The 27,460-nt window shown below is 38.1% G+C and overlaps 1 protein-coding gene across 1 annotated transcript in view; it reads left to right on the top strand.

Annotated features, from left to right (window-relative positions):
* DLG2 (discs large MAGUK scaffold protein 2) overlaps positions 1-27,460 on the top strand; it is a 2,361,423-nt gene that overhangs the window by 5,817 nt on the left and 2,328,146 nt on the right. Inside the window, exon 3 of the mRNA XM_069564820.1 lies at positions 12,825-12,956. Coding sequence (XP_069420921.1) covers positions 12,825-12,956 — 132 coding nt within the window. The remainder of the gene's footprint in view (positions 1-12,824; positions 12,957-27,460) is intronic.

A 27,460-nucleotide genomic window follows, 5' to 3' on the forward strand; every position in this document is an offset into this window, starting at 1 on the left:
TTAAAATACCATATAGATAATAAACTAAAAATTTATTTTAGAAGGTAAACTTGTGTACATATTTAGGTAAATAGCTTTCCTTCCATTTAATTATTCAATCATTTATCCATTCAGCGGAGATTTATTGAGTGCCTATTAATAGGCACAGGCACTGTGCTCGGTGTATGTTCTGCAGTGGCAAATGGTATTCAGTCTGACTTTATGATGCTTAAAATTTATTAGGGGACAGATAGGGAAAGAGGCAATTTCAGTGTTGCATTTCATGTTCATTTCTTTGAACCATGTCCTCCATCATCATCAGTTGCAGTGATGTTGTGGGAGAAACCTAGACCTGGCTTAGAAGACCTGGCTTCCAAAAGAAGGGACAAGATTAGATAATCATTGACCAGGACTCTCATTCTGTAGATTTAGGTGTGTAAGAAATATCTTCATTTTCCACAGTTCAGCTTTGTTTCTGACTCTTAATTCCTAAGTTATGGGCAGAATCACTCCAATCCTTTTTGAGGTTTTCTGTCTTTCCTGGGCTTATGGTAGGGCTCCATCTGGCATGAGGTCTACTCTGGTCATTGATCATCTGAATGTAACAGTTTACCTCTGAGTCATGAGTTGTTTTGTCTAGATAGTTCTTTCTTGTCTAGCAACAATTGCTACTTCCAAGACATGGATTTAACATTCCCCATCCCTCCCCAGGCCCCACAGAATTTCTGTGTTTCTGTTTGCCTAGCTGAATAATGTTGCTTTTCCTCTCTGGGGTCTTTCTGCCTCTCAGGCAGTGCTGCCAGGAAACAGCCTAGATACCTGCAGCCTTGGGTTCCAAAAACTTCTCTTACTTTTCAGCTGAGAAAATCTTTTCCTAGACTAGGGAGGGGCTGGAAGATATTCCTCTCTCTGCATGTACCTGAGAATCTCTCTTTGATCTTTGAAACAAACTCTTTTATTCAGAGGGTTTAGGCTTTTGGAAAGCAAAACTGGAATAACTATAAAATTCCTTCAGTTTTCTATTCCAGTACATACCTCTCCTGAGGCAATACAACACAAAATCAGTTACCAGCTTGAAGGATAAGAAAGGAAATGGGAACATGTAGAGAGAGAAGGCAATGGCACCCTCTCCAGTACTCTTGCCTGGAAAACCCCATGGATGGAGGAGCCTGGTGGGCTGCAGTCCATGGGGTCGCTAAGAGTCGGACACGACTGAGCGACTTCACTTTCACTTTTCACTTTCATGCATTGGAGAAGGAAATGGCAACCCACTTCAGTATTCTTGCTTGGAGAATCCCAGGGGTGGGGGAGCCTGGTGGGCTGCCGTCTATGGGGTCGCACAGAGTTGGACACGACTGAAGTGACTTAGCAGCACCAGCAGAGAGAGAAAAGATTAAGATATCAAAGTACCAATCTCCCATATGTGCTTCTTCACATGCCGCCTTATGACAGTGCCACCAGGTGACCTTGTGAAAATCATATCTTTCTGAGCCTCAGTTTCCTTTTCTGAAACAACATTAGTAATATGTTATTTCTTTTCCTCATCAAATAAGATAATGTATATGAACTTTACTTTTATATAATAAAGTTAGTGATAGAATTAGGACGGGAAGCTTATCCATTGTTCTTTGCACTGTATGGGTATGGTGTTCTTAGATCCACTGAATGGTGTCATGGTGCAGAGGAGGAGAGCTCTGGGAGTGGAGGAGAGCCCTGGGATGGAATCCTACCTTTTCCATCAGCTGGATATGTTATCTAAAAATCAACAGGTTGAGCTTCAAACTTCTCATCTTAACTTATAACTGCCACAAATAATACCCAAGGGGCTTCCCAGATGGTGCAGTGGTGAAGACTCTGCCTGTCAATACAGGGATGCAAGCAACATGAGTTTGATCCCTGGGTAGGGAAGATCCTCTGAAAAAGGAAGTGGCAGCTCACTCCAGTGTTCTTGCCTGGAAAGTTCCATGGACAGAGGAGCCTGGGGAGCTGCAGTTCATGGGGCCACAAAGTCAGACACGATTGAGCAACTGAACACACACAGAGTAATACTCAACTCTTAGGATTCTTGAGACAGTCAAATAAAGATACCTAGCCATGTGAAAATTGTTTCGAGAATAGGGAAGTGCTACAGGTGCTTTTTTGAGACTGCATCCAAGTACTGCATTTTGGACTTTGTTGTTGACCTTGATGGGTACTCCATTTCTTCTAAGGGATTCCTGCCCACAGTAGTAGATATAATGGTCATCTGAGTTAAATTCACCCATTCCAGTTCACTTTAGTTTGCTGATTCCTAGAATGTTGATGTTCCCTCTTGCCATCTCCTGTATGACCACTTCCAATTTGCCTTAATTCATGGACCTAACATTCCAGGTTCCTATGCAACATTGCTTTTTACAGCATCAGACCTTGCTTCTATCACCAGTCACATCCACAACTGGGTATTGTTTTTGCTTTGGCTCCATCCCTTCATTCTTTCTGGAGTTATTTCTCCACTGATCCCCTGTAGCATATTGGGCACCTACTGACGGGGGGAGTTCCTCTTTCAGTATCCTATCATTTTGCCTTTTCATACTGTTCATGGGATTCTCAAGGCAAGAATACTGAAGTGGTTTGCCGTTCCCTTCTCCAGTGGACCACATTCTGTCAGACCTCTCCACCATGACACATCCGTCTTGGGTGGCCCCCCATGGCATGGCTTAGTTTCATTGAGTTAGACAAGGCTGTGGTCCGTGTGATCAGATTGGCTAGTTTTCTGTGAGTATGGTTTCAGTGTGTCTGCCTTCTGATGCCCTCTTGCAACACCTACTGTCTTACTTGTGTTTCTCTTACCTTGGATGAGGGGTAAACTTCATGGCTGCTCCAGCAAAGCACAGCCGCTGCTCCTTACCTTGGATGAGTCACCCGTCCTGACCTTGTACATGGAGTAGCTCCTCTTGGCCCTCCTGTGCCCACGCAGCTGCTGCTCCTTGGACATGGTGTTGCTCCTCTCCGCCGCCTCTGACCTCGGATGTGGGGTTGCTTCTCTGTTCGTTTCCAAGGCAAACCATTCGATATCATGGTAATCCAAGCCTATGCCCCAACCAGTAACACTGAAGAAGCTGAAGTTGAACGGTTCTATGAAGACCTACAAGACCTTTTAGAACTAACACCCAAAAAAGATGTCCTTTTCATTATAGGGGACTGGAATGCAAAAGTAGGAAGTCAAGAAAATACCTGGGATAACAGGCAAATTTGGCCTTGGAATATGGAATGAAGCAGGGCAAAGGCTAATAGAGTTTTGCCAAGAGAACGCACTGGTCATAGCAAACTCTCTCTTCCAACAACACAAGAGAAGACTCTACACATGGACATCACCAGATGGTCAACACCGAAATCAGATTGATTATATTCTTTGCAGCCAAAGATGGAGAAGGTCTATACAGTCAGCAAAAACAAGACTAGGAGCTGACTGTGGCTCAGATCATGAACTCCTTATTGCCAAATTCAGACTTAAATTGAAGAAAATAGGGAAAACCACTAGATATTCAGGTATGACCTAAATCAAATTCCTTATGATATACAGTTGAAGTGAGAACTAGATTTAAGGACCTAGATCTGAAAGAGTGCCTGATGAACTATGGATGGAGATTTGTGACATTGTACAGGAGACAGGGATCAAGACCATCCCCATGGAAAAGAAATGCAAAAAAAGCAAAATGGTTGTCTGGGGAGGCTTTAAAAATAGCTGTGAAAAGAAGAGAAGTGAAAAGGAAAGGAGAAAAGGAAAGATATAAGCATCTGAATGCAGAATTCCAAAGAATAGCAAGGAGAGATACAAAAGCCTTTCTCAGTGATCAATGCAAAGAAATAGAGGAAAAGAACAGAATGGGAAAGACTAGAGATCTCTTCAAGAAAGTTAGAGATACCAAGGGAACATTTCATGCAAAGATGGGCTCCATAAAGGACAGAAATGGTATGGACCTAACAGAAGCAGAAGAGGTGGCAAGAATACACAGAAGAACTGTACAGAAAAGATCTTCACGACCCACATAATCACAATGATGTGATCACTCACCTAGAGCCAGACATCCTGGAATGTGAAGTCAAGTGGACCTTTAGAAAGCATCACTATGGACAAAGCTAGTGGAGGTGATGGAATTCCAGTGGAGCTATTTCAAATCCTGAAAGATGATGCTGTGAAAGTGTTGCACTCAATATGCCAGCAAATTTGGAAGACTCAGCAGTGGCCACAGGACTGGAAAAGGTCAGTTTTCATTCCAATCCCAAAGAAAGGCAGTGCCAAAGAATGCTCAAACTACTGCACAACTGCACTCATCTCACATGCTAGTAAAGTAAAGCTCAAAATTCTCCAAGCCCAGCTTCAGCAATACGTGAACCATGAACTTCCGGATGTTCAAGCTGGTTTTAGAAAAGACAGAGGGACCAGAGATCAAATTACCAACATCCGCTGGATCGTTGAAAAAGCAAGAGAGTTCCAGAAAAACATCCAATTCTGCTTTATTGAGTATGCCAAAGCCTTTGACTGTGTGGATCACAATAAACTGTGGAAAATTCTGAAAGAGATGGAAATACCAGACCACCTAACCTGCCTCTTGAGAAACCTGTATGCAGGTCAGGAAGCAACAGTTAGAACTGGACATGGAACAACAGACTGGTTCCAAATCGGGAAAGGAGTACGTCAAGGCTGTATCTTGTCACCCTGCTTATTTAACTTCTATGCAGAGTACATCATGAGAAACGCTGGGCTGGAAGAAGCACAAGCTGGAATCAAGATTGCCAGGACAAATATCAAGAACCTCAGATATGCAGATGACACCACCCTTATGGCAGAAAGTGAAGAGGAACTGAAAAGCCTCTTGATGAAAGTGAAAGAGGAGAGTGAAAAAGTTGACTTAAAGCTCTACATTCAGAAAATGAAGATCATGGCATCTGGTCCCATCACTTCATGGGAAATAGATGGGGAAACAGTGGAAACAGTGTCAGACTTTATTTTTTGGGGCTCCAAAATCACTGCAGATGGTGACTGCAGCCATGAAATTAAAAGACGCTTACTCCTTGGAAGGAAATTTATGACCAACCTAGATAGCATATTCAAAAACAGAGACATTACTTTGCCAACAAAGGTCCATCTAGTCAAGGCTATGGTTTTTCCAGTGGTCATATATGGATATGAGAGTTGGACTGTGAAGGCAGCTGAGCGCCAAAGAATGGATGCTTTTGAACTGTGGTGTTGAAGAAGACTCTTGAGATTCCCTTGGACTGCAAGGAGATCCAACCAGTCCATCCTAAAGGAGATCAGGCCTGGGTGTTCATTGGAAGGACTGATGCTGAAGCTGAAATTCTAATACTTTGGCCACCTCATGCGAAGAGTTGACTCATTGGAAAAGACTGATGCTGGGAAAGACTGAAAGCAGGAGGAGAAGGGAACAACAGAGGATGAGATGGCTGGATGGCATCACCTACTCCATGGACATGAGTTTGGGTGAACTCCGGGAGTTGGTGATGGACAGGGAGGCCTGGCGTGCTGTGATTCATGGGATCTCAAAGTGTTGGACACGAGAGAACAACTGAACTGACTGACAGCTGCTTAGCAGAATGCCTTTTCTTTTTGTTCCAAGGAAAAGGAAAGCTGTGTTCAGAGTCAGAATTGCTTTCCATCAGTTTTCTGAGTCAGCTCCTGGTCAGCTCCTGGAGTAAGCCTGCCCAGATGTGGCAGGTACATATCTGGTTACAGAAAAGAAGTGCCACAGTATGCTTTCTACTTTTTGATAGACTGGGATGATGTTCTTATGAGTTATTTCTTCACTTTCAACATTGCTAAAGTAACTTAAACCATTCAGTATTTACAAAATAATTGCAGTCTTTTGATCTGCATTACGTCTGGCCATACATTTCCCCCACAATTTAAACTCCATGTGTTTTCTATTTTTTCATCTTTTTCCCCCCTAGTTTGTTACAACTGGAACAAGGCATTTTTTAGTATTATGCTGAAGATGCAGTTTGCTGTCTTTTCTATTTGTTACTGTTTTAAGCTTATACTTTTCTTATTTTCTCTTCAGTAATTCTATAGAAAAGCTGAAAGAATGACTTACCTGAAAGGTAGCAACATAAATTCACCATTTTAGTTTAATACCTTTTTGTGTCAGTAGGGGAGAGTCTCATCAACAGATACTTGTTGAAGTGTATTTAAAAAAAATTAGGGGGAGGAGTAAAGTATAATTACAGAAAACTACAGAAAAAAGGACAATTGCAGAAAAAAGAAATACTGTGATCCTTTTGCAGTAAGTTGAGTTTCAGTATGGCATAATACTTGAAAGTATGGGCTTTGGTGCCAGATGGACCATGGTTTATGTCCTGGTTCCAGCACTTACTGGTTGTGTCACCTTGGAATAAATGAAGTTACTTCATTTCTCAGTTTGTTTCCTCATTTGAGGAATGTGTATTTCTTGGGGGTACTTGGGGAAATTAAATAAGGTGATCCATGCAGAATACTTAGCATTACTCAACAAATGGTAGCTAATTTTATTAGTAATAAAATGATACGTTTGTTTTTATCACCTTGGACTTTATATTTTAATATTAAAGCATCTTTTTAAAGGCCTAGTATCAGGATAACTTTTCTTTGGCATCCATCATTTTAGTGTTTTCACATGAGTATTCATCATTTTATCATTTTCATATGAGTATTTTTTATATGGGGCTTCCCTGGTGGGTCAGTGTTAAAGAATCTGCCTGCCAATGCAGAAGACTCAAATTCTACCCATGGATTGGGAAGCTCCCTTGGAGAAAGAAATGGCAACCCACTCCCAGTGTTCTTGCCTGGGAAATTCCAAGGACAGAGGAGCCTGGGGCTATAGTCCATGGGGTTGCAAAGAGTTGGACATGACCTAGCTACCAAAAACAACAGATCCTTAATTTACAAAATAACAAAAATGATAATGTTAACAGTAAGAATTAAGCATATATACTTCCCCAAAGAAGAATATATATATATACATACATATACACACATACACACACACACACACGCAGACATACACACACACTTTTATTTGAGGGACTTCCCTGGTGGTTCAGTGGTTAAGACTCTAAGCTTGCAGTGCATGGGACACAGGTTCAGTCCCTGGTCAGGGAACTAAAATCCTGTATGCTGCATGGCTTGGCCACAAAAATTCTTTTTTTCTAATTTGGTGTTTATAGTGTCATATAAGTAATGATCAAAAACTGTTCAACGATGTGTATATTCACTTCAGATGGCATGAGAGGGGGGAAACTGTCATTCTTTCTTGTTTCAATTGATACATAGCATATTGTAGTTAAAATGATCTTTATAAAACTTTACAAATGGTCGTGTTCATCTTTATTAAAAATTTTTCCATGGCTTCTTATTCATTCTTCAGGAAAAGACCAAACAGAATCATCTATATGGTATCAATTTACTTCTCTGTTCTCTTGGCACCTGGTACCTCATCATAGCATGACCATACTCTATTTCAATATTTTACTTTGTTTAAATTTTCTACTTAATTATCTTTACCTTCAGACAGAATACATCCCTGAGAGGGTAGAATATTTATCATTTTTAGTGTTGAGCGACCAAAGTCTAGAGCATCATAAGATAAATATTTGATTAATGAATGAAAGAACTTAGTATCTCTATTAGATTGTAAAGGTAAGACCATTTAAATTTATGTTATAAATATAATTTTATATTAATAAACGCATGTAAAAATAGAGATTCAACTTATAACCCTAGATTCTAAAATTCAGTGATAAAATTATGTCTGATTGGTCAAGTCCCCCCCCGCCCCCCCCCCCCCCCCCTCCGCCATAGAGATATGCTCAACTGTTTCTGGAGGATTAAGGGTGAAACTATGGAGAGAACACTCAGAATGAAAAGCTTTAGGATTAGGCTCCAAATTTGTTACTCAGTAGTTCTGTGATCTTGGGCAAGTCACTTACGAGTTTCAGTTTCATGCCTGCGTGTGTGTTTATCCTTCAGTTGTGTCTGAATCTTTGTGACCCCATAAATTATAGCCTGCCAGGCTCCTCTGTCCATGGAGTTCTCCAGGCAAGAATACTGGAGTGGGTTGCCATGCCCTTCTCCAGGGGATCTTCCTGACCCAGGGATTGAACCTAGGTCTCCTGCATGGCAGGCAGATTCTTTACCATCTGAGCCACCAGGAAAGCCCCAGTTTCATGTATAAAAGGCAATATAACTTCTCAGTGGTGGGAATCAGATAATGCATGGGAAAGTTCTTTCTAAACTGTGAATTTGAAAGACTCTCACTCATGTCCAGCTCTTTGCGAACCCATGGACTCTACAGTCTGTGGAATTCTCCAGGCCAGAATACTGGAGTGGGCAGCCTTTCCCTTCTCTAGGGAATCTTTCCAACCCAGGTCTCCCGTGTTGCAGTTGGATTGTATTTAAAGGAATTCCAAGATTTGAAATGATTTGTGTGTCTAGTTTGGAGAAGGCAACGGCACCCCACTCCAGTACTCTTGCTTGGAAAATCCTATGGATGGGAGAGCCTGGTAGGCTGCAGTCCATGGGGTTGCTAAGAGTCGGATACGACTGAGCGACTTCACTTTCACTTTTCACTTTCATGCATTGCTACTGCTGCTAAGTCACTTCATCGTGTCCGACTTTGTGCGACCCCATAGACGGCAGCCCATTAGGCTCCTCTGTCCCTGGGAATCTCCAGGCAAGAATACTGGAGTGGGTTGCCATTTCCTTCTCCAATGTATGAAAGTGAAAAGTGAAAGTGATGTCGCTCAGTCGTGCCCGACTCTTAGTGACCTCATGGACTGCAGCCTACCAGGCTTCTCCGTCCATGGGATTTTCCAGGCAAGAGTACTCGAGTGGGTTGCCATTGCCTTCTCTGTTCCATGCATTGGAGAAGGCAATGGCAACCCTCTCCAGTGTTCTTGCCTGGAGAATCCCAGGGACGGGGGAGCCTGGTGGGCTGCCGTTCATGGGGTCGCACAGAGTCGGACAGGACTGAAGTGACTTAGTAGCAGTGTGTCTAGTTCACCATTTCCTCTATTATACTTAGATCTTAGTTTTCTGAACAATACCGTCATGTGTTCTATAAGTTTTCTTAGTTGTGGCAAATAATTTTATGTTATCTTTTTCTTATCTAAAAATTCATGTTAGCAATATTGCTGTTTCAAATTAAATCACCTGTCCCAAATTATAACTTTTTGGCAATGCTGTTCTTAAACCAAAGACAAAAGAGCTGAACCCTAATTAACAGACACGTGATTACCTACAATTCCAAGTATGTAACATTCACTATATTCACTTTGGATTGTATATTTCATCTGAAATTTTTATTTTAAGAAATGATTTCCCTGTTATTTCTTTCTGTATCTGCCTTCAGGTATTCCAAGTTTAGTTTTGTCCTTTCAGTAGACTCTGGAGTCATATGAATATAGATTTTCTTTAACAGAGAAGATAATTGAGACATTATATTGGCAGTTCAGGTGAAAAAATATCTCCATTTATACGTGGTTTAATTTGAACAGCAGTCAAGATATTAGTCCCAACTTACTTGGATAATTCTCAACTTTCCACTTTATTCAACATCTGGTTAGGGATCTTTGACTTATACAACAAGATCCTTGTTATCTTTTGTTTTCTTTATTTATCATCTTTGTATAGTTAAATAGTTTTCTATTATCTTCACATTCAAGCTTTTGTTAATCAGAAACAAGAATTTAATCAGAAATTGAATTAACACCAGATGGTGATCATTGATGTCAAAAAGAAACTTGAAAAGGCAACCACAATTCCATCATTAGATGCTGGCATGCAAAAACCTAAGACAGACTTGACCATATTTGACCATTTTTATTATATTCTGCCTTTTTGTTTTATGTGTCAGATTTTTGTTGTACAGAGATGAGAGACATAATACATTCTGTTGGTTAGAGGCCATCTAGATGCTTTTAATAGTGTCTTCCCTGGGTAGTCACTCAATAAATATGTGTTGAAGGAATTAGTTAAAGTCCCTTTACCTAGTGACTTACATCTGTAGATGTGGTCATGGGAATGCTGTCATGGTGTGCTGCAGTCCATGGGTTTGCAAAGAATCGGACACGACTTAGCACCTGAACAACAGCAACAATAAGAAAGAATGAAAGCAAAGAAAGTGTAGACAGCATTTCAAGGAGTTCTGCTATGGAAGGGAACAGAGAACTGGGGACAGTAGTTACTTGGAGAGGAATTAAGGGTAATGGAAAGTTTTTTAAAATCACTGCTCTTACAGTTTTATTTGTACGGTGAAGGGAGAGATTGGAGAGGAAAACAGTTGATGATGAAGCAGTGTAGGCAAAAGAAAATAGGCTTAGGTGCTTAAGTAGAGGAGTTGGCATTAGAGAGAAACAAATATTTTATCCATAAAGACGGGGAAGGCGGAGTACAGGGGTGCAGCTACAGATAACCTAGTGGATATTAGATTAGGAGCTTGTGTAATTTCTCTTCTGATTTTCCACAAAATGGAAAACATGATCATCAGCTGAGGATGGCTGTGAGGGTAGAGAATTGGAACGTTCAGTGGAAAAATATGAATTATTGTTACAATTGATATTTAGTCTGGGAAAGTGGTAGATTTGAAGGGGGAAAGGCTATTAAAATTCAAAGACAGTTGTCTTTGTGGTAATGATTGTGGTAATCATTTTACAATATATATATATATCAAAACTTTCTGTTGTACACCTTAACTATATAGTTTTTATTTGTCAATCTGACCTCAGTAAAGCTGGGAGAAAAAGAACGAATCTCAAAGCAGGGAAGTTTTGATGAAGATTCCTTATATAATTGTAAAATACACGACAACATGAGAAGAGCTCTGGTCAGGTGGAGAAGTGCCGGGAATTCCTAAAGAGGCTTTTGAAGGGAGTGACACTGACTGAAGGTAAAACTCTTACTCATGACAGAATCTGAGCAAAGGATGAAACTGTGGAAAACCAACGACTGAGCGACTTCACTTTGACTTTTCACTTTCATGCATTGGAGAAGGAAGTGGCAACCCACTCCAGTGTTCTTGCCTGGAGAATCCCAGGGATGGGGGAGCCTGGTGGGCTGCCGTCTACGGGGTCGCACAGAGTCGGACACGACTGAAGCGACTTAGCAGCAGCAGCAGCAAGCCTGGAGTGCTGCAATCCATGGGATCACAAAGAGTTGGACACAACTGAGTGACTGAACAACAATGATAATTCCAGTCAGCTTTTGTCCAAAATGATACTGATAAGAGACTCCATAATGTGTCTTCTCTATGAAAAGTTTGTATGCTATTAGTTCCTCGGACAGGAACTCCTCAAACAGAACAAATATAAAAATACATAAATCATATAAAGAGGAAAATTATCAATGTAGTATTTAAGATTATGGTCTGAACTGTGTTGCCACTTTCTTCAGAAGCTTTCTAAACATGATTTTATAAAATACAAGTCGATGATGAAAGCAGTTGTTTGTTGGTTAAGATGACTCTTGCCCTTTCTCATAATGCATTTCAGTTCTGAGGAAGTGTTGTATTTTATATTTTCAGTGTGACTTGACATTCTTCAAACAGAACTTAATTTTGATATAACTAAATTGAGTCTTCTCACTTCCCCCCAAAATTGTCACCTACTATACACAAAGACACTGCTACTTTGGTGACTTTTTCAGGGATATTTTGTTGTGTGGGCAACTAATGCTTTGTCGTGTGGGCGATTCAAGAAGCCATAGTAAAACAGTCCGTATTAAGAATGCCTGTAGTATTTGTGTAGGCAAAATGGTTTGGAAGAAGAGTGACAGTGATTACTTTTAACTGTCCGAGATGGTTTTATGGAATAGAGAGCATTTGTGTATGTGTGTGTGTGTGTGTGTTGGTTGTTCCGTTGTGTCTGACTCTTTGTGACCCCATGGACTGTATTCCTCCAGGCTCCCCTGTCCATGGAGTCCTCCAGGCAGGAATACTGGAGTGGGTTGCTACTTCCTTGTCCAGAGAACATTTGAGTTAGGTCCAAATTAAGGGAAGACAAGTTTTCAGTTGATTTCTTGATTACTTTCTATGAATTAGGTATTGTACTAAGCATTTTGTAATTTAATCCTGCTACCTGTAAGGAAACAGAAGCTCAGAGAGGTTAAGTAACTTATTGACGGTCACACAGCTAGCAAATAGGTTTCAGACCCAGACCTAGCTAACAATAAACTCTTTCCAATGTAGCACACTAATTCAAGGAGGAGAGAGTGGTATGGGGGAGGATATTCCAATACAGAGAGCAGGAGGAGCAAAGGAAAATGCAGAGGTATAGAAAGTGTGTGTGTGTGGGGAGGCAGAGTGGAGAGTGGAAGTGAGTAACCCACTGTGACTTTGGCACTGTATGTATATGTGTGAAGGGGGTGAAATAATATATGGTGGGAAATACAGACTGAAAATATAGCTTGTAAACAGCTCATGGGATGGTGGTCTCAAAAGTTACATTAAGGAATCTGGACATTATCTTGTAGGAGGTCACAAGTTTTAAGATAGTTTTCCTGACAGAGTCTTATCTACTGTGTGAATATCAACTGGTCGGCATTCCATATGGACTTTTGCCTTGTTTCATAGTGGCAAATTCTTTTGGAAGACAATAGAAATAAAAGTGGGTTCTTAAAATTGAGTTCATTGTAATTATCAATTTTAAAAGTAGTTTATGGAATTCCTGATTAGTTATTATTCTGTGTTATGAAATTAGGAATATCACTAGACAATAGTTTAATATTAGCTTACTGTTTTTCTAAGACCATAAGATAGAATTTTAAAATCATGTTTTTCTAAGACCATAAGATAGAATTTTAAAATCATGTTTTTCAGATACCGACCGAGCTTTGTCATTACTGGAAGAATACTGCAAAAAATTAAGGAAACCAGAGGAGCAGCAGTTGAAAAATGCTGTTAAAAAGGTGATGGGTATCTTTAAGAGCAGCTTATTCCAAGCTTTGCTAGGTAGGTATTAACAATTATTCATCATCTTCACAATTAGAATTGGGCTTAATAGGTTGAATAATGTTAGAGAACCTGATGTTAACCAAATTTGAAACTGAAATATTTTTCTTGATATCAGGTAGAAGAAAAATTTTTTTTTCATTTTCTTATTTCAGCTTATCTTAAAAAAGAACCTCTATAAGATGGAAATAAGTTTATGTTAATAAAAATAAAAGTATTGAAAGAATGTTTTGTATAGGAAGACAAGTAAACACAGGAAAAAGCTGGAGTAGTTTATTTCAAAAATTGAGGAAAAATGTGCTAGGAAAGGAAGTTGCTTCTTTCTGGAGAAGGACTTGCCTGACACGAATAGTGATGGGTCACATTCTATTCGGATTACAGTTCTAGTCTTACCTTCTTCTTCAGACAAAACTTGAAACACTATTTTTCATCTTTTTGCTTCTCTCAAAAAATCTCATGATTCACACTGAAAAATTTATTGATGAAAAGTTCAATACTTTGTCAGTTTTTCGTGAATTGAGCTACATAATGTTTAACCTTCTGTTTATTCTTGAATTTATGGTTTATTTATGTATATCTTTATACATACATTTTTGCATTTATGCAGATAATTTTTAATTCTTTTTTTTAGAATTAAACTAGTAAAGATACAAATACCTCCTCCCAACAAAAACAACCAACAATTTTAAAAAGCACTCAATTATAGATTCTGCTAAATTTAAACAGTGTATTTTAAAGAAATAATTGAGTCTGCTAGACATTATTACTACTTTTTCTAGGTGTGATGGTTACTGATATAAAAACTAAAAACATGAATTTATGAGAATTAGTCTTGAAAATATTTTGTGTTTTTATTATAATGAATGTTTATACTTATTGACAAAACTACAACTCTATGGTTTATATTTAAGAAACCATTCCTTTTGGAAAAATTGAAAATCAGTCTATTGAATAAGAATAGTAAAAGCTCTATAGGATTATTTTGTCTGTGGGTTAATTTCTTTGAAATATTCTTTTATGGCTAGTAAGAATTAATGACCCACATAACTATAATCATCTTAGTTGGTATTAAATAAAAACAACTCTAAATGGACTCTTAATGAAATTTAAATAAACCCTGTCATTAGAGAATAGTATTTTAGAGAACAGTTTTCAAGCAACAGATTTCTCAGTTAAAAATTAATAGTTTTATTAAGATCATTAACTGAATGGCCATACCTCTAAATAGATTTGTATGATGTGCTTAGATAAGATTGGGCTACATTTTTTGATTGAGTTTTTGAGAACTTTATTTAGAAAGAATATTGTTGAATGCTTTAGATAATTCTGCTAGAATAATGTATTCATTTGGCAGTGCAGCATCATTACAAGAGGAATAAAAAGACGAATGACAAAGAGTATTTTGCCATTGTTTTAAGTGAGTGATAAATATCTTGGCAGAAAGCCTATAGAGTAGTTGGAATTTCTCTAATAAAATGAGAGGTCACAGTAATCTGTAAAAAGCTGTTATGTAAGTAATCCTGATGCCCAGCTTTGAATGGATAGATTGGTTTTGGCTGGTCTTTTAAGTCATTTTGGGATAAACCAGATTGCAAAGAATGGAGCAATGCTATATAATGCAACATAATTTTCTGTTGAATTTTATTGGTCTCAGTGTGCATTTTTTTTTAAGGACCAAAAAGGAAAAACTATGTAGCCCTGTGTATCCTGAAGGAGATTGTATCATTATAAAAGGATAAGCAGGGAACCATTGATAAACAGGACATTATTTATACTGGGTATTTTGTTTTCTGTTTCAACCAACTTCCCTTCCCCTTCTTTTTTGCTGCACATAATGGAAAATAGTGGCTTTAACCCATTATTCTGATAATCACATAGCATGTTGAAATAATGCCTGCATGAATCTCAACTGAAGAAAATACGAGGCACTCATAGTGCAAAAAATCCAATACAAATGTATAGTAGGGTAAAACACTGTTATTGCAGAATGTGCTGTCCCATTTACAGGTCACTAGGAAACCAGGCCTTTTCTCAGTAAATGAAAAGCATCACTTTGAAAATAAATAATATCCTTCTTTTGTGAAAAAAGAAAATGCAAACACTAGTCTATCTTAGATGGTATAATCTTTGAGCACAGAATTCTGTCTCCATAGCTTTGATCATTATTATAGTGCATAAAAGCATTTTATAAATGGGTTCTATGATAATAGGATGGGGAGTGATAACAAAGATATTGTTTTTTTATTTTTAAAATATAACTTTATCTGATTATATGTATGCTGTGCTTAGTCACTCAGTCGTGTACGAGGCATTGCAACCCCAGGGACTGTAGCCTGCCAGGCTCTTCTGTCCGTGGGAATTCTCCAGGTAAGAACTCTGGAGTGGGTTGCCATGCCCTCCTCCAGGGGATCTTTCCAACCCAGGGATTGAACCCAGGTTTCCCGCATTGCAGGCAGATTCTTTACTGCCTGGGCTACTAGGGAAGCCTGATTATAAGCATAATATATGCTAATTATGGAACATTTTCAAAATAAAGTAAAAGAAAATAAAACCCAAGGGTAAAATGCATTTCTCTTGTGATAAACAGTGTGAATGATGAACTGTTTGATTAATTTTCTTCCTTCTTGCTTCTTTAGTCCCTGTATTCTGTTTTGATTTTCCATTTATGAATAACTTAAAGATAAAAAGACCTTAATTTTTAAAAAGTTAGTAATTGATGTTCATTAATACACAAAAAGAAAAATGCCTAAAATAGCAAAGCTGCACACTTTGATGTTAGGCTTAGGGTGACATCTTGTGGAAATACTAAGGAAAATGTTTTCTCCAGTGGATGGTTATAGTTTTATGATGATTGCACTATTAACACTTTTCAGAATTTGAATATAAGTGAATTCCATGATATTTTACAACTTAATTTAAGTCTCTTCATTTAGCACAGCTAAAGCAGTCAGACTTTCAAGGGACTCTATTAGGTTATTTACCCTTTTTTTTAGGAGCAAGATGGAATGTTTTTCTTTTTGTACTTCTCTGCCAGATCTACTTTGAAAATTTAACGATCTGTGTTAGCACCATAATTATCTGTAAAGACCATTTAAATCATGTAATTGGTTAGTTCATTTTTGAGTTATGTACCACGAAATTTCTTTGCTTTGATACCTTATTGAAAATTGCCTTATTTATTTATTACTTTTATGTACCAGTATGGACAGAACATGTGTATATATTTAGTACCTTTCAACCCCTTCTAAAATCTTGTTAGCATGGTTTAATTTAATTTTGCTTCTCTTAATTCACTTCAGTGTTTGGGGGGGAACCTGGAGGGAAGCCTTAGAAGAGAATGGCAGTCAAGTGATTGTTTCCTGAAAACTCTGCTGGTAGCATAGCAACGTCTTAGAAAACAACGTATCTTGCTCTATGGTGGCTGAATGTCAGATTTTGTGTTAGAGTAAGTTATTTTTTATTTTCATAAACATAAGTATAGACCATATGGAGTTCTTAGCAATAGGGGTGGCACAGTAGATACACTACATATTGGGATTTTTCATTTCCTTCCACCTGTCCCTACCTGTTGAAGCCTTCTGCCATGTCCCCACCTGTTAGCAGCTTTAACGAGCCCTTTCATTATATCTCATAGCACTTTGTTCATATTACTATAAAGCACTTGCTATGTTGCCTTATGACAAATTGAGTATATTACTGCTCCCTCAATAGAATGTGATAGCTTGAGAGTTGAGGTTGTATCTATTTAACATTTGTACCCTCAGTTTGTGTGCCTTTAATAATAATAGGTCATCAATAAATTTTATTTATCTATTCAACAATTATTTAAAAAATACCTGTTATGTGTTACACATTATGCTTGACAATAGGGATATAACACTAAACTATCAGTTTAGTCGCTCAGTAGTGTCTGACTCTTTGCGACCCCATGGACTGAAGGCTTCCCTGTCCATTACCAACTCCTAGAGCCTTCTCAAACTTGTGTTCATCACGTCAATAAACTGTAGAGGAGAGAATAGTCCTTGCCCTTATGGATGAGAGAAATCAAGTGGAGAAAAGAGATATTAGATATGTGATTAGTGAGTCATTTAAATATAATAGTGATTAGTATAATGAAATTGATCTGCATGAGAGTTTTATCAGATTTTAGTTTGAGTAAAACAAAATTGCATTTTTTCTCACTATAGTAATTCTCACATGTTGGGTTGGCCAAAAAAATTGGATTTTCCTGTAACAGCTTATGGAAAATCCATACAAACTTATTGGTTTGTTATTTATTTCAAAGTAATATCTATTTACAAACATCATGTTTATTCTGGTCTTAATTTGTTTTTGTAATAATTTTTGCCTCCTGATCATAAGAAACTGAAATAATGTTTTATAGATTATAGTGAAATGGTTATATAAATTTGGAACAACTTGACTCTAATCCTCCAAAGCAGAGGTTCTCAGAGTGTGGTTCTTGGATCAGCAGCATCAACCTCACTTGGGAATTTGGTCAGCATTGCAAATTCTTGGGCCTCACTTCAGACCTACTGAATTAGAAACTTTGAAAGCAGGGTGCAGCAAATAGTGTTGCAATAAGCCTTCCAGGCTATTCTGAGGCATGCTAAAGTTTGAGAACCTGTGTTCTAAATAGTTAGATATTTGGCCACTCAAGGAAAGAAATACAGTATGTGAACAGCATTAATAAATTTGGGAAAATATGATGGTGGCATTTCTTCATTGAGTTTTATAAAAATTTGGTTTGATCTGTGACAAATATAACGAGCCATTATATTATCATTCTGGGATATACAATAGTGTATCTGAAACATTGAAGTGGATTTTTTCCCTTTGAATACTTCATGGTAGTTTCTACCTATGGGACTGTGAATAGAGAACAAATAAGCTACACTGAGATGCTGTTGTTGGCACATGTGAGGCTCAGTTAAATTCAGTTGCTCAATTGTGTCTGACTCTTTGCAACCCCATGGACTGCAGCATGCCAGGCTTCCGTGTCTATCACCAACTCCCGGAGCCTACTCAAACTCATGTCCATCCAGTTGGTGATGCCATCCAACCATCTCATCCCCTGTCATCCCCTTCTCCTCCCACCTTCAGTCTTTCCCAGCATCAGGATCTTTTCAAATGAGTCAGTTCATTTCATCAGGTGGCCAAAGTATTGGAGCTTCAGCTTCTAGACAGCATATTAAAAAGCAGAGACATTACTTTGCCAACAAAGGTCCGTCTAGTCAAAGCTGTGGTTTTTCCAGTAGTTATGTATGGATGTGATAGTTGGACTATAATGAAAGCTGAGCACTGAAGAACTGATGCTTTGAACTGTAGTGTTGGAGAAGACTGTTGAGAGTTCCTTGGACTGCAAGGAGGGTGAATGTCAGGTTCTTAAATACTGAGATCTACTCTGTTCTTGCTTAATTTGTTTACAATACCCATTTCAGTAGAAAGAATGCAGGTATTTCAGTTATTACAATTTAGTAATAGTAATTAACAAGGTATTTATGAGGTATTTACCTCCTTACATGGACATGTGCAGGTGTATATTATTAAAAACCAAATTCCTACCCTTGAGGATGTTAAGGTCAGTTAGGAAGGAATATTCACATATATACTAACAAGAATTACATAGGATATAACTGAGGCTTAAACTCTGGAGCTTAGACCAAAGTGCTGTAGGAGTCCAAAGAAGCATAGATTCATTGTAGATTGGTGTTGCTGGGGAAGATTTTTTTTTTACAAGATGTAAACTTGAGCTGGATCTTGTCAATGACAGGATTTGGGTAAGAAGAGAGGGTAGAAAAGGACATTTTTCCCTCATCCGTTTATCTAATCATCCATGTATCCATTTGTTCATTCAAACACTGAACACTGTGCCAGATATAAAACTGGAGAGAAGAGCATTAAATGAAATAGCATGAATAGTTTATATTTACCATTGCAAAAATGTTACAGTGGTGAAGTAGAGAATGTTGTGGGTGAGAGGCTTAACTTTAGCAGTGGAATCAGGGTGAGCTATCTTAGGAAGTGACATTTGAGGTGGACAAACAGATTCATAGAAATCAGAGGAGAGTGAGGAAATACATGTGACCTAAACAACGTTCAAGATATTCTTGATATTTATGCTTTAAAAATGTTCTCTCAGAGCTGGCTAAAGGGTTGTATTAGACTTAAATCTCTTCTGGGGACTTGTTTAAGTTTGAAGATGCACTTGAGAAACAAGAGTGGTAAGCAGAAAATGGGGCCCAAACAGTTCTTGTAATTCCCTTTGTTAAACTGCTATATACTGAGTATGATTAGTTGTGTTCTTTATGTCAAGCAGGATCAAATATTTCTTAAGTTAATTTTGACGCTTTCAGTTGGGTGCCACCAAGAAGTTTGTCTCTGGACCTTTTATATTTGCTGCAGGATGTATGTCACCAGATGGCACCATTTAACTAAATTTATGTACTATGGATGCTTATAAGGCTGATTGTTTTCAAATGAAGAATGTTTTTATTTGTGCTATAATAGAAATAGCCCCAAATTAATTTCTTTTGATACATATTTGACTTCTATACACAGTAAGGTAATGAAACCCCCAAAGTTTGTTGGGAGCTTGAAAGCATCTGGTGATTTCTGATAAGATACATAATAAATGAAAATTTGGTGGTGATCACTATCACTGATATATGGAATCCAGTGAAAAAGCATAACACAATAGGCTACCCTATCTAGATTTTACCATAGCTAGTAATATTATGAATATTTTAGCCTTGAATTTAACTTTCATATATAGGGAGTTGATATGCATAATAATGAAAATGCAGAGAAGATTCTAAAAGGTTGTTTTAGAAATAAGCCTTTCTAAGATGTTTGGAAATATCATGGTAGTAATCTATTAAATAATTTTGTCAATAGAGTGTATGTTCTCTTGAATTGCAGAACTAATAAAATTAATAGAACATGGTATAGAATTCTTTCTTAGTATGAACATTTATCTCAAGAAAATGAATATTTGTTCTTAGTTAAAAATTTCCTTAATGTTTTCCCTGCCACTAAGCAAAATTAGTTGCTTTCTCTCTTACGTCCTATAGTATTTGTTGGTATTTCTGGTGTAGCAGTTACTCTGTTGTATTATTATTAGTTGATTACATGTTGACCTCCCTCACTGTGAGCTTCTTGCATACAGGAACTGGTTCTAATTCACTGTGTAGCAATGCCTGCCATGGACTAGTCCATCATTAAATTTCTTCATTTGACAGAATCTATCTTGAACACGTCCTATTTAAGAGACACTCAGGCTCTGGGGATTCAGTAAGAATAGAGATGTAGACCCTATTGTCATGAAACTCAGGGTCTACTAAGGGAAACAGACAATTAAATAGTACAGCTGTGATAAATACTTTGAAATAGTTATTTGGATCAAATAGTAAAGTAAGGAATTACTTCAGCTAATATAATTCATATTATTATGGATTGTGTTTGTTTAAAAATGTTTAGATAGTATTTGTTAAATGAAACCTTCCAGTAGTTTTCTGTTATCCTTGGAATGAAATTTGAACTTCTCACCTATAAGGCTCCCTATCACCTCTACCTACTTCTCATCTCTTAGCACTCTTCCCTACTCTATATTCCAGCCAAAATGGCCTTCTCTCTGCTTCTAAATGCTGCCCCAAAGCACTTTACATGCTTCCCTTTTGCTTTGAGTACTTTCTATCTAGATCTTTGCCTAACTCGCTTATCACATCATTTAGGTTGCAGTGCTTTGCAAATGCCTTTTCACCTCACTTCTCACCTCTGTCCCACCCCCAAGTCACGTCTATCACATTACCTGTCTTATTTTTGTCAATGTATGTATCACTATGAGAAATTTTGTTATGTATTTTCTGTGTGGCTTTCTCCACTAGAATGTAAATTCTGTAGGAGCAGCCATCCTGCCTGTCATAATCATTGCTGTATCTTTTATATTAGCTTGGTGCCTAGAACATAATAACCATGAAATAAATATTTGTTGAATGAATGAATGTGGCTGTATGCCTAGGTCTCTATTAGATTCCTGTTTAAGTTAGACTCATTTGAAAGGAGAGAAAATCTTCAATAAGTAGTTTTTTTGTTTTTGTTTTTTTCTCTATGTAGGCGGTTGCTAGCATTAAGTGAGCATCACAGGAAAGTTCCAGCTGGTGTCTCTATGACTGGGAATTATAACATGACCTCGGGAAGCAGTGTAGTGCCTGTAGAGCCCAGGGCAGGTGTTGTCAGCCACGCAGAGCACCTGGAACTTTGCCTGAGCCAAAAGAATGGGTTCCAGTTACCACCAAGCAGGCTTCTGCATCAAACGCTGGGAGTATGCCCAATGAGCAAATGGACAGGGACATTGCTCAGGGACCAGAGGAGCTAAATGACAGGGTGTTGATCCAGTGAACCCAGCCTATTTCTACCGCATGACTATGATGGCAGATAAAACCACTGTCTCCCCTCAGAACTGTCTATACTTATACAGCTAGGCATTATTTTAGGAGAAGCAGGAGAGGGGTAGGCTACATGAATGAACAGTTTTATCTGAGACTTTAAACTATTGAGCCAGACTACACTTTAAACTGCATTGAGTGGCCACTTTTCCCATTTAGCTGGTGACTGAGGGCTTCTGAACCAGCTGAATAAAATATAGACACAGTTAAGAGCTATATATTTTGTTTGTCACCATGCCACTTATACCATGGTGTGGTATAATTTGCACGTGTGATCCTGCAGTACTGACCCATAGATCTCAGTGTTGGTTCTTACTTCATACTACTCTCCAGTGTTGAATGTTGAAAAGCATTAACCACAAAAAGGAGCAATGGAAATAAGAAATAACTCACAAGTATCTCATAGGGAAAGGGGCTTCCCAGGAGGCATTAATGGTAAAAGAACCTGTCTGCCAATGCAAGGGACATAAGAGATGAGGGTTCAGTCCCTGTGTTAGGAAGATCCCCTGAGGAGGGCATGGCAACCCACTCTAGTACTCTTGTCTGGAGAATCCCATGAATAGAGGAGCCTGGTGGGTTGCAGTCCGTAGGGTTGCATGGAGTCAGACTCAACTGAAGTGACTTAGTATGCATGCGCATCTCATAGGGAAATCTTTTTGTTTGTTGTTGTTCAGTCGTCAAGTTGTGTCCAACTCTTTGGGACCCCATGGACTGCAGCATGCCAGGCCTCCCTGCCCCTCACCGTCTCCCAGAATTTGCCTAAGTTCATGTCCATTGAACTGATGATGCCATCCAACCATCTCATCGTCTGTCACCCTCTTCTCCTTCTGCCTTTGTATAAAAAGGCAAAAAGAGGAAAGCCTTTGTCTTCATCCTGTTAGCTCTGGTCCCTGGCAAAAGATGGAAGGGGTGGAGAGTGAGGAACATTGGTCTACCTTTGTTTACATGAGTCTTTCCTAAGAATTGCTTAAGAAAACATTTCTTTTTCACCTTATTTCTTGCTCGGAAACTACAGAACTTCTTAGAAAATGTTAGGAATTCCAAACATTGTAGTAATAACCTACAGATACCACAAAGCATAAATTTTCCTGGTTCCTAGTTTAAGAGCCTCTAAGTTTTACCTTATATTCAGTTTCCAGTTTGCTGTCAAAATAGTAAATTTTCATAAAACCGTAAGATTAGAGTTTTCTTTGCAGGACCATGTACATGCATAGAGTCATCAAATGTACTTAGAACCACCAAACTCCAGTGGGCATTCCAGTTCTTACAAATCTAGTTAATCATGAATCCCTTAAAAATTTAAAGCATTTTAAAACTGGCTTCCCTGGTGGCTCAGAGGTTAAAGCGTCTGCCTCCAATGTGGGAGACCTGGGTTCGATCCCTGGGTCAGGAAGATCCCCTGGAGAAGGAAATGGCAGTCCACTCCAGTATTCTTGCCTGGAGAATCCCATGGACGGAGAAGCCTAGTAGGTTACAGTCCATGGGGTCGCAAAGAGTTAGACACGACTGAGCGACTTCACCTTCACCTTAAAACTGACAGAAACAAATTATACTGAATATTAAATAATGCATTCAGAAACTTGTTTGGTTTTAAAAATAAACCATTTGAAAATAAACTATTCAAAACTAAACCTTGTTCTTTAGAAATAGTTGCTGCAGGAGTTTTTTGAAGAAGGGTTTAAGAGCTCTTCAACTGATCAAAATAGGACAGTAATTATATATATATATATATATATATATATATATATATATATATATATAAATGTGACTTCAGTCACTCAGTCAAATGTGACTTAGATTTCATTAACTGGGGTACTTAATATCATCAGCGAAACCTGTTTATTTAAGGTGCAGGACTCCAGTTAGTAATTTTTCAGAATATATGTTCCCTTTTTTCTTGCTTTTTTCCTTATACAAACTTAATTTTTTTAACTATATGTTCTCTAGAAATGGAAGCCCTGGAGATATAGAAAATTTAATATATTTAGTAGGGCTCTCTGCAGGTACTAAACAAACTTTGGTACAGGATACTTCCATTTCCTGAGTTTGAGTGTTTATAGTTGTAACATGGAAGAGCTGGACTAATGCAATGACTTTCTTTATAAACATATATGATTATGAAGAGGAGTGTGACTCTGCATATTGAATGAAGTATATAGGAACATGGACAGCAGTTTTCTACATAATAATTTACTTTCAAATTTGAATGATTGTCATTATTTTGCCTTTGTTTTTGGATAGTCCAGTTCCTCGTATCAGATTCTTGATCTCTGCTATAGTAGTAATCTCTTCTTTCACTGTATCTCAACCATCCATTCTTAAATTTTACTCTGTACATCTTAACATGATTAATAACCACACGCTTCTAAAAATGTCAGGTTGTAAACATACTACTCTGTGACCATCACGAATCACCTTCTATTGATACAGTTCATTTATGTATCTCCCATACCATCCATTCTTTGATCCCATCAGTTCAGTTCAGTAGCTCAGTCGTGTCCGACTCTTTGTGACCCCATGAATCACAGCATGCCAGGCCTCCCTGTCCATCACCAACTCCTGGAGTTCACTCAAACTCATGTCCATCAAGTCGGTGATGCCATCCAGCCATCTCATCCTCTGTCATCCCCTCTCCTCCCGCTTTCAGTCTTTCCCAGCATCAGGGTCTTTTCAAATGAGTCAGATGTTCGCATGAGGTGGCCAAAGTATTGGAGTTTCAGCTTCAACATCAGTCCTTCCAATGAACACCCAGGCCTAATCTCCTTTAGGATGGACTGGTTGGATCTCCTTGCAGTCCAAGGGACTCTCAAGAGTCTTCTCCAACACCACAGTTCAAAAGCATCCATTCTTCGGTGCTCAGCTTTCTTTATAGTCCAACTCTCACATCCATACATGACTATTGGAAAAACCATAGCCTTGACTAGATGGACCTTTGTTGGCAAAGTAATGTCTCTGCTTTTGAATATGCTGTCTAGGTTGGTCATAACTTTCCTTCCAAGGAGTAAGTGTCTTTTAATTTCATGGCTGCAATCACCATCCACAGTGATTTTGGAGCCCAGAAAAATAAAGTCAGCCATTGTTTCCACTTTTTCCCCCATCTATTTCCCATGAAGTGATGGGACCGGATGCCATGATCTTAGTTTTGATCCCATAAGCACTACTAAATCAATGACTCCACAGTTTTATTTTCATGATCTGTTAACAACCATAAGTCTTCAGGTCCAGCTTAAAAATAACATGATTCATTGCTATAGTTAATCATTTTGTATACATCTTCAATTTCTTTGTTGTCTGTCCATCTGCTGGCAAAAATCAACCTCTCATTAAACTTTCTTCTGTCTGTTCCATGACTGCTCCATTCCAACTCACTGTAGCTGGAGAAATACATATAACCTTGTTAACTGGTTCCACTTTAAATTATGACCAAAAAGCCTACTATGTTTCTTTGGACAGTTCACTTTCTTGTTCCCAGGGAGAACATTTCATATCTTTTTTTCTTCTTCAAATACAATACACTTTAGCTGCTGACCTTTCTTCTTACTTTATTGAGACAATAAAAACAATCAGAGAGCTTCCTCCTCTTTTCAGTATTTGATCTACCTGTATCTGTATCTATGTGTTTTGCTTTTTGTTTTATTAATGTGGATAGACTGTCTCTCCTTTTATCTAAGACTAAATCCTCTTCTTGGATAGAGTATTAGTGTCCTGGAAGGTAACAGAAAGCCTTCTCAAAGAAAGTTTAATTTCGAATTTGTTTACAAAGAGATGGGAAGGGAATCAACCAGGGATGGAAGCACTTGGGGACTAGGAACAGTGGGAATCTTGAAGGAACAGGGAAAGCATGTGAACTATTAATATAATACAAATAGAACTATAATTATTAGAAGGGCTGCTTGAGAGGAGCTGTGGCTTCAGGAAGAAGATAGCCATTGCCAAACCACCACCCAGCAAAGAGAGGGCTGGACAAATGAACATCCCGACCTCTCTTTCCTCCCTTCCCTAGTCTTCTGCTGGTTACTGTTAGTGGACCCCAATAGAAAGCCAGAGGACAAGGGAGCTGGGTGACAGAGTCTATTAAGGTCAGCTTCCCAGGATTCAGTGCAGGGTGAAGAGGGGAAGCAAGATGACCTAGAAGGGCAAACAGAGAAGATTCATGCCATGTTATGTCTAGATTTGAAAAATCTAGACAAGAATCAAAGACTATGCTATTGTAATTATTCCTCCTTTCTTTGCAGTTAATACTTACCTTTCTATTCACTTACTCTTATTAGCACACAAATGTCTCCTCTTAAAAGGAACATTTTAGAGTAAGGGTTAAGAGTATGGACCCTGGAGCCAGATGGCCTGGATTCATATCCTGGCTCCTCTGCCACTTACTACTTGTGTGACTCTGAGCAGATTTGATAACTGCTCTGTGCCTCAATTCCCCTGTCTCTAAAATAGGGATGGTAGCAAAAGTATCCACCTCATATGGTGGTTGTGAGAATAAATAGTGTTTTTATAGTTGATTGTATTGTTCAAACTTTCTTTTTTATTTTTAACTTATTTTTTTATTGGAGTTTATTTACAACATTATGTTAATTTTGGCTGTACAGCAAAGTGACTTAGTTATACATATGTATACATATATATATACTACATTCTCAGTAAATGTCATCATTGTTTTCCCAGAAACCTAGGAGTCATCATGGGTTTTTCTCTTTCTTTCACATTCTAATGTAGTTAATCTACAAGTTTTGCTGCCAGATTTTCAAATTAAGCCTAGAATCCTACCAATTCCTACCATCTCCAGTATGCCATTGTGGTCTCAGCCACCTTAGTCTCTTTAGTCTACAGCAGTAGTTTCCTGACTGATATCTCTTTGCTTTCATTCTTGGCCCAGTCTGTTCTCTGCATAGCATCCACAGTGACCTTTTGAAACAAAAGATCGTTTATCTCACTACTTAAAAACCCTCCATTGGTTTTCTGTCACTCTCAAAGCAAAATTTAAACTCCTTATCTTGACTGTAAGGCCTTATATAATTTGACTCCTGTCTACCTCTTTCACCTCTTCTATTAACATTCTCAACGTTGCCTGCTCCCCTCCAATCATGTTGGCCTTGAACTTTTCCTTGAATAAGCTTTCTGCTTTAGGGCATTTGCACTTGCTATTTCCTCTGCCTGCAAATGTTTGCTCACTTTCTCACTCGTTCAAGTGCTTTCCAATTGCCCTTTCCCAAACCCCTGTTCTAAAATAGCAACTCTCCTCCAATTGCTTTTTTTTTTTTTTTTTTACTTTAGTGAATTTTTCTTTATTGTACTTATCAACATATATTTATTTGTGCTACTTACTTCTGATCTTTGCCTCCCAACTATAATGTAATCTCTTTGAGGGCAGGGATTTGGTTATCTGATTCGCTCCTCTAATCCCAATGCTTACTCAAATTTATGGAGTATAATAAAAGCTAATATAATTTGGTGTGTGAAGGAAAAGCTAATTTACTGTTGATGGTCAACTTTCAAATTTTGGCAAGATAACTGCATTAACTTTTTTTTTGTTTTTGCTTTTTGTTTAAAGTCAAAATCATTAGATTCTTAAGTGAAAAGTACTGTGTGGAGAAAGATATTCATTTAAAAGAGCCTTTTGTGATATTTTATAGTTAATACAGTTGGGATTTTGCATTTGTTTTCAACCCCAGGGTTTTTTGTGCCAAGAGCTCAGGGCATCGAAGAATGTGATTTAAGAGGTCAGAAAAGTACATTAGGTTAATTATGCTACTGCATTGTCAGGCAATCTCTTGGAGTTTGCTGGGGTGCAGTGATCAGAGTAGCATCATTTAAAATCTCTAGACCTATTAAAACATGCAAATTTTACTTGTTTACATGTCTTGCTCTTTTTTGAGGTTACTGCTGATAATATGAAAGAAATTTATGATATTTTCTTTACTGTGAAAATTTAACAGAATAAAAATATGGATTTCTGTTATAATATGACTTAGTTTCTAGTATTTAAGGTAGAAGACCTCTCAGATACTGTTTTCCTTTCCTGTTTTGAGAAACATAAAAGTACCACTTAAA

This window comes from Ovis canadensis, chromosome 21, assembly GCF_042477335.2.
Source record: "Ovis canadensis isolate MfBH-ARS-UI-01 breed Bighorn chromosome 21, ARS-UI_OviCan_v2, whole genome shotgun sequence".
NCBI lineage: Eukaryota > Metazoa > Chordata > Mammalia > Artiodactyla > Bovidae > Ovis > Ovis canadensis.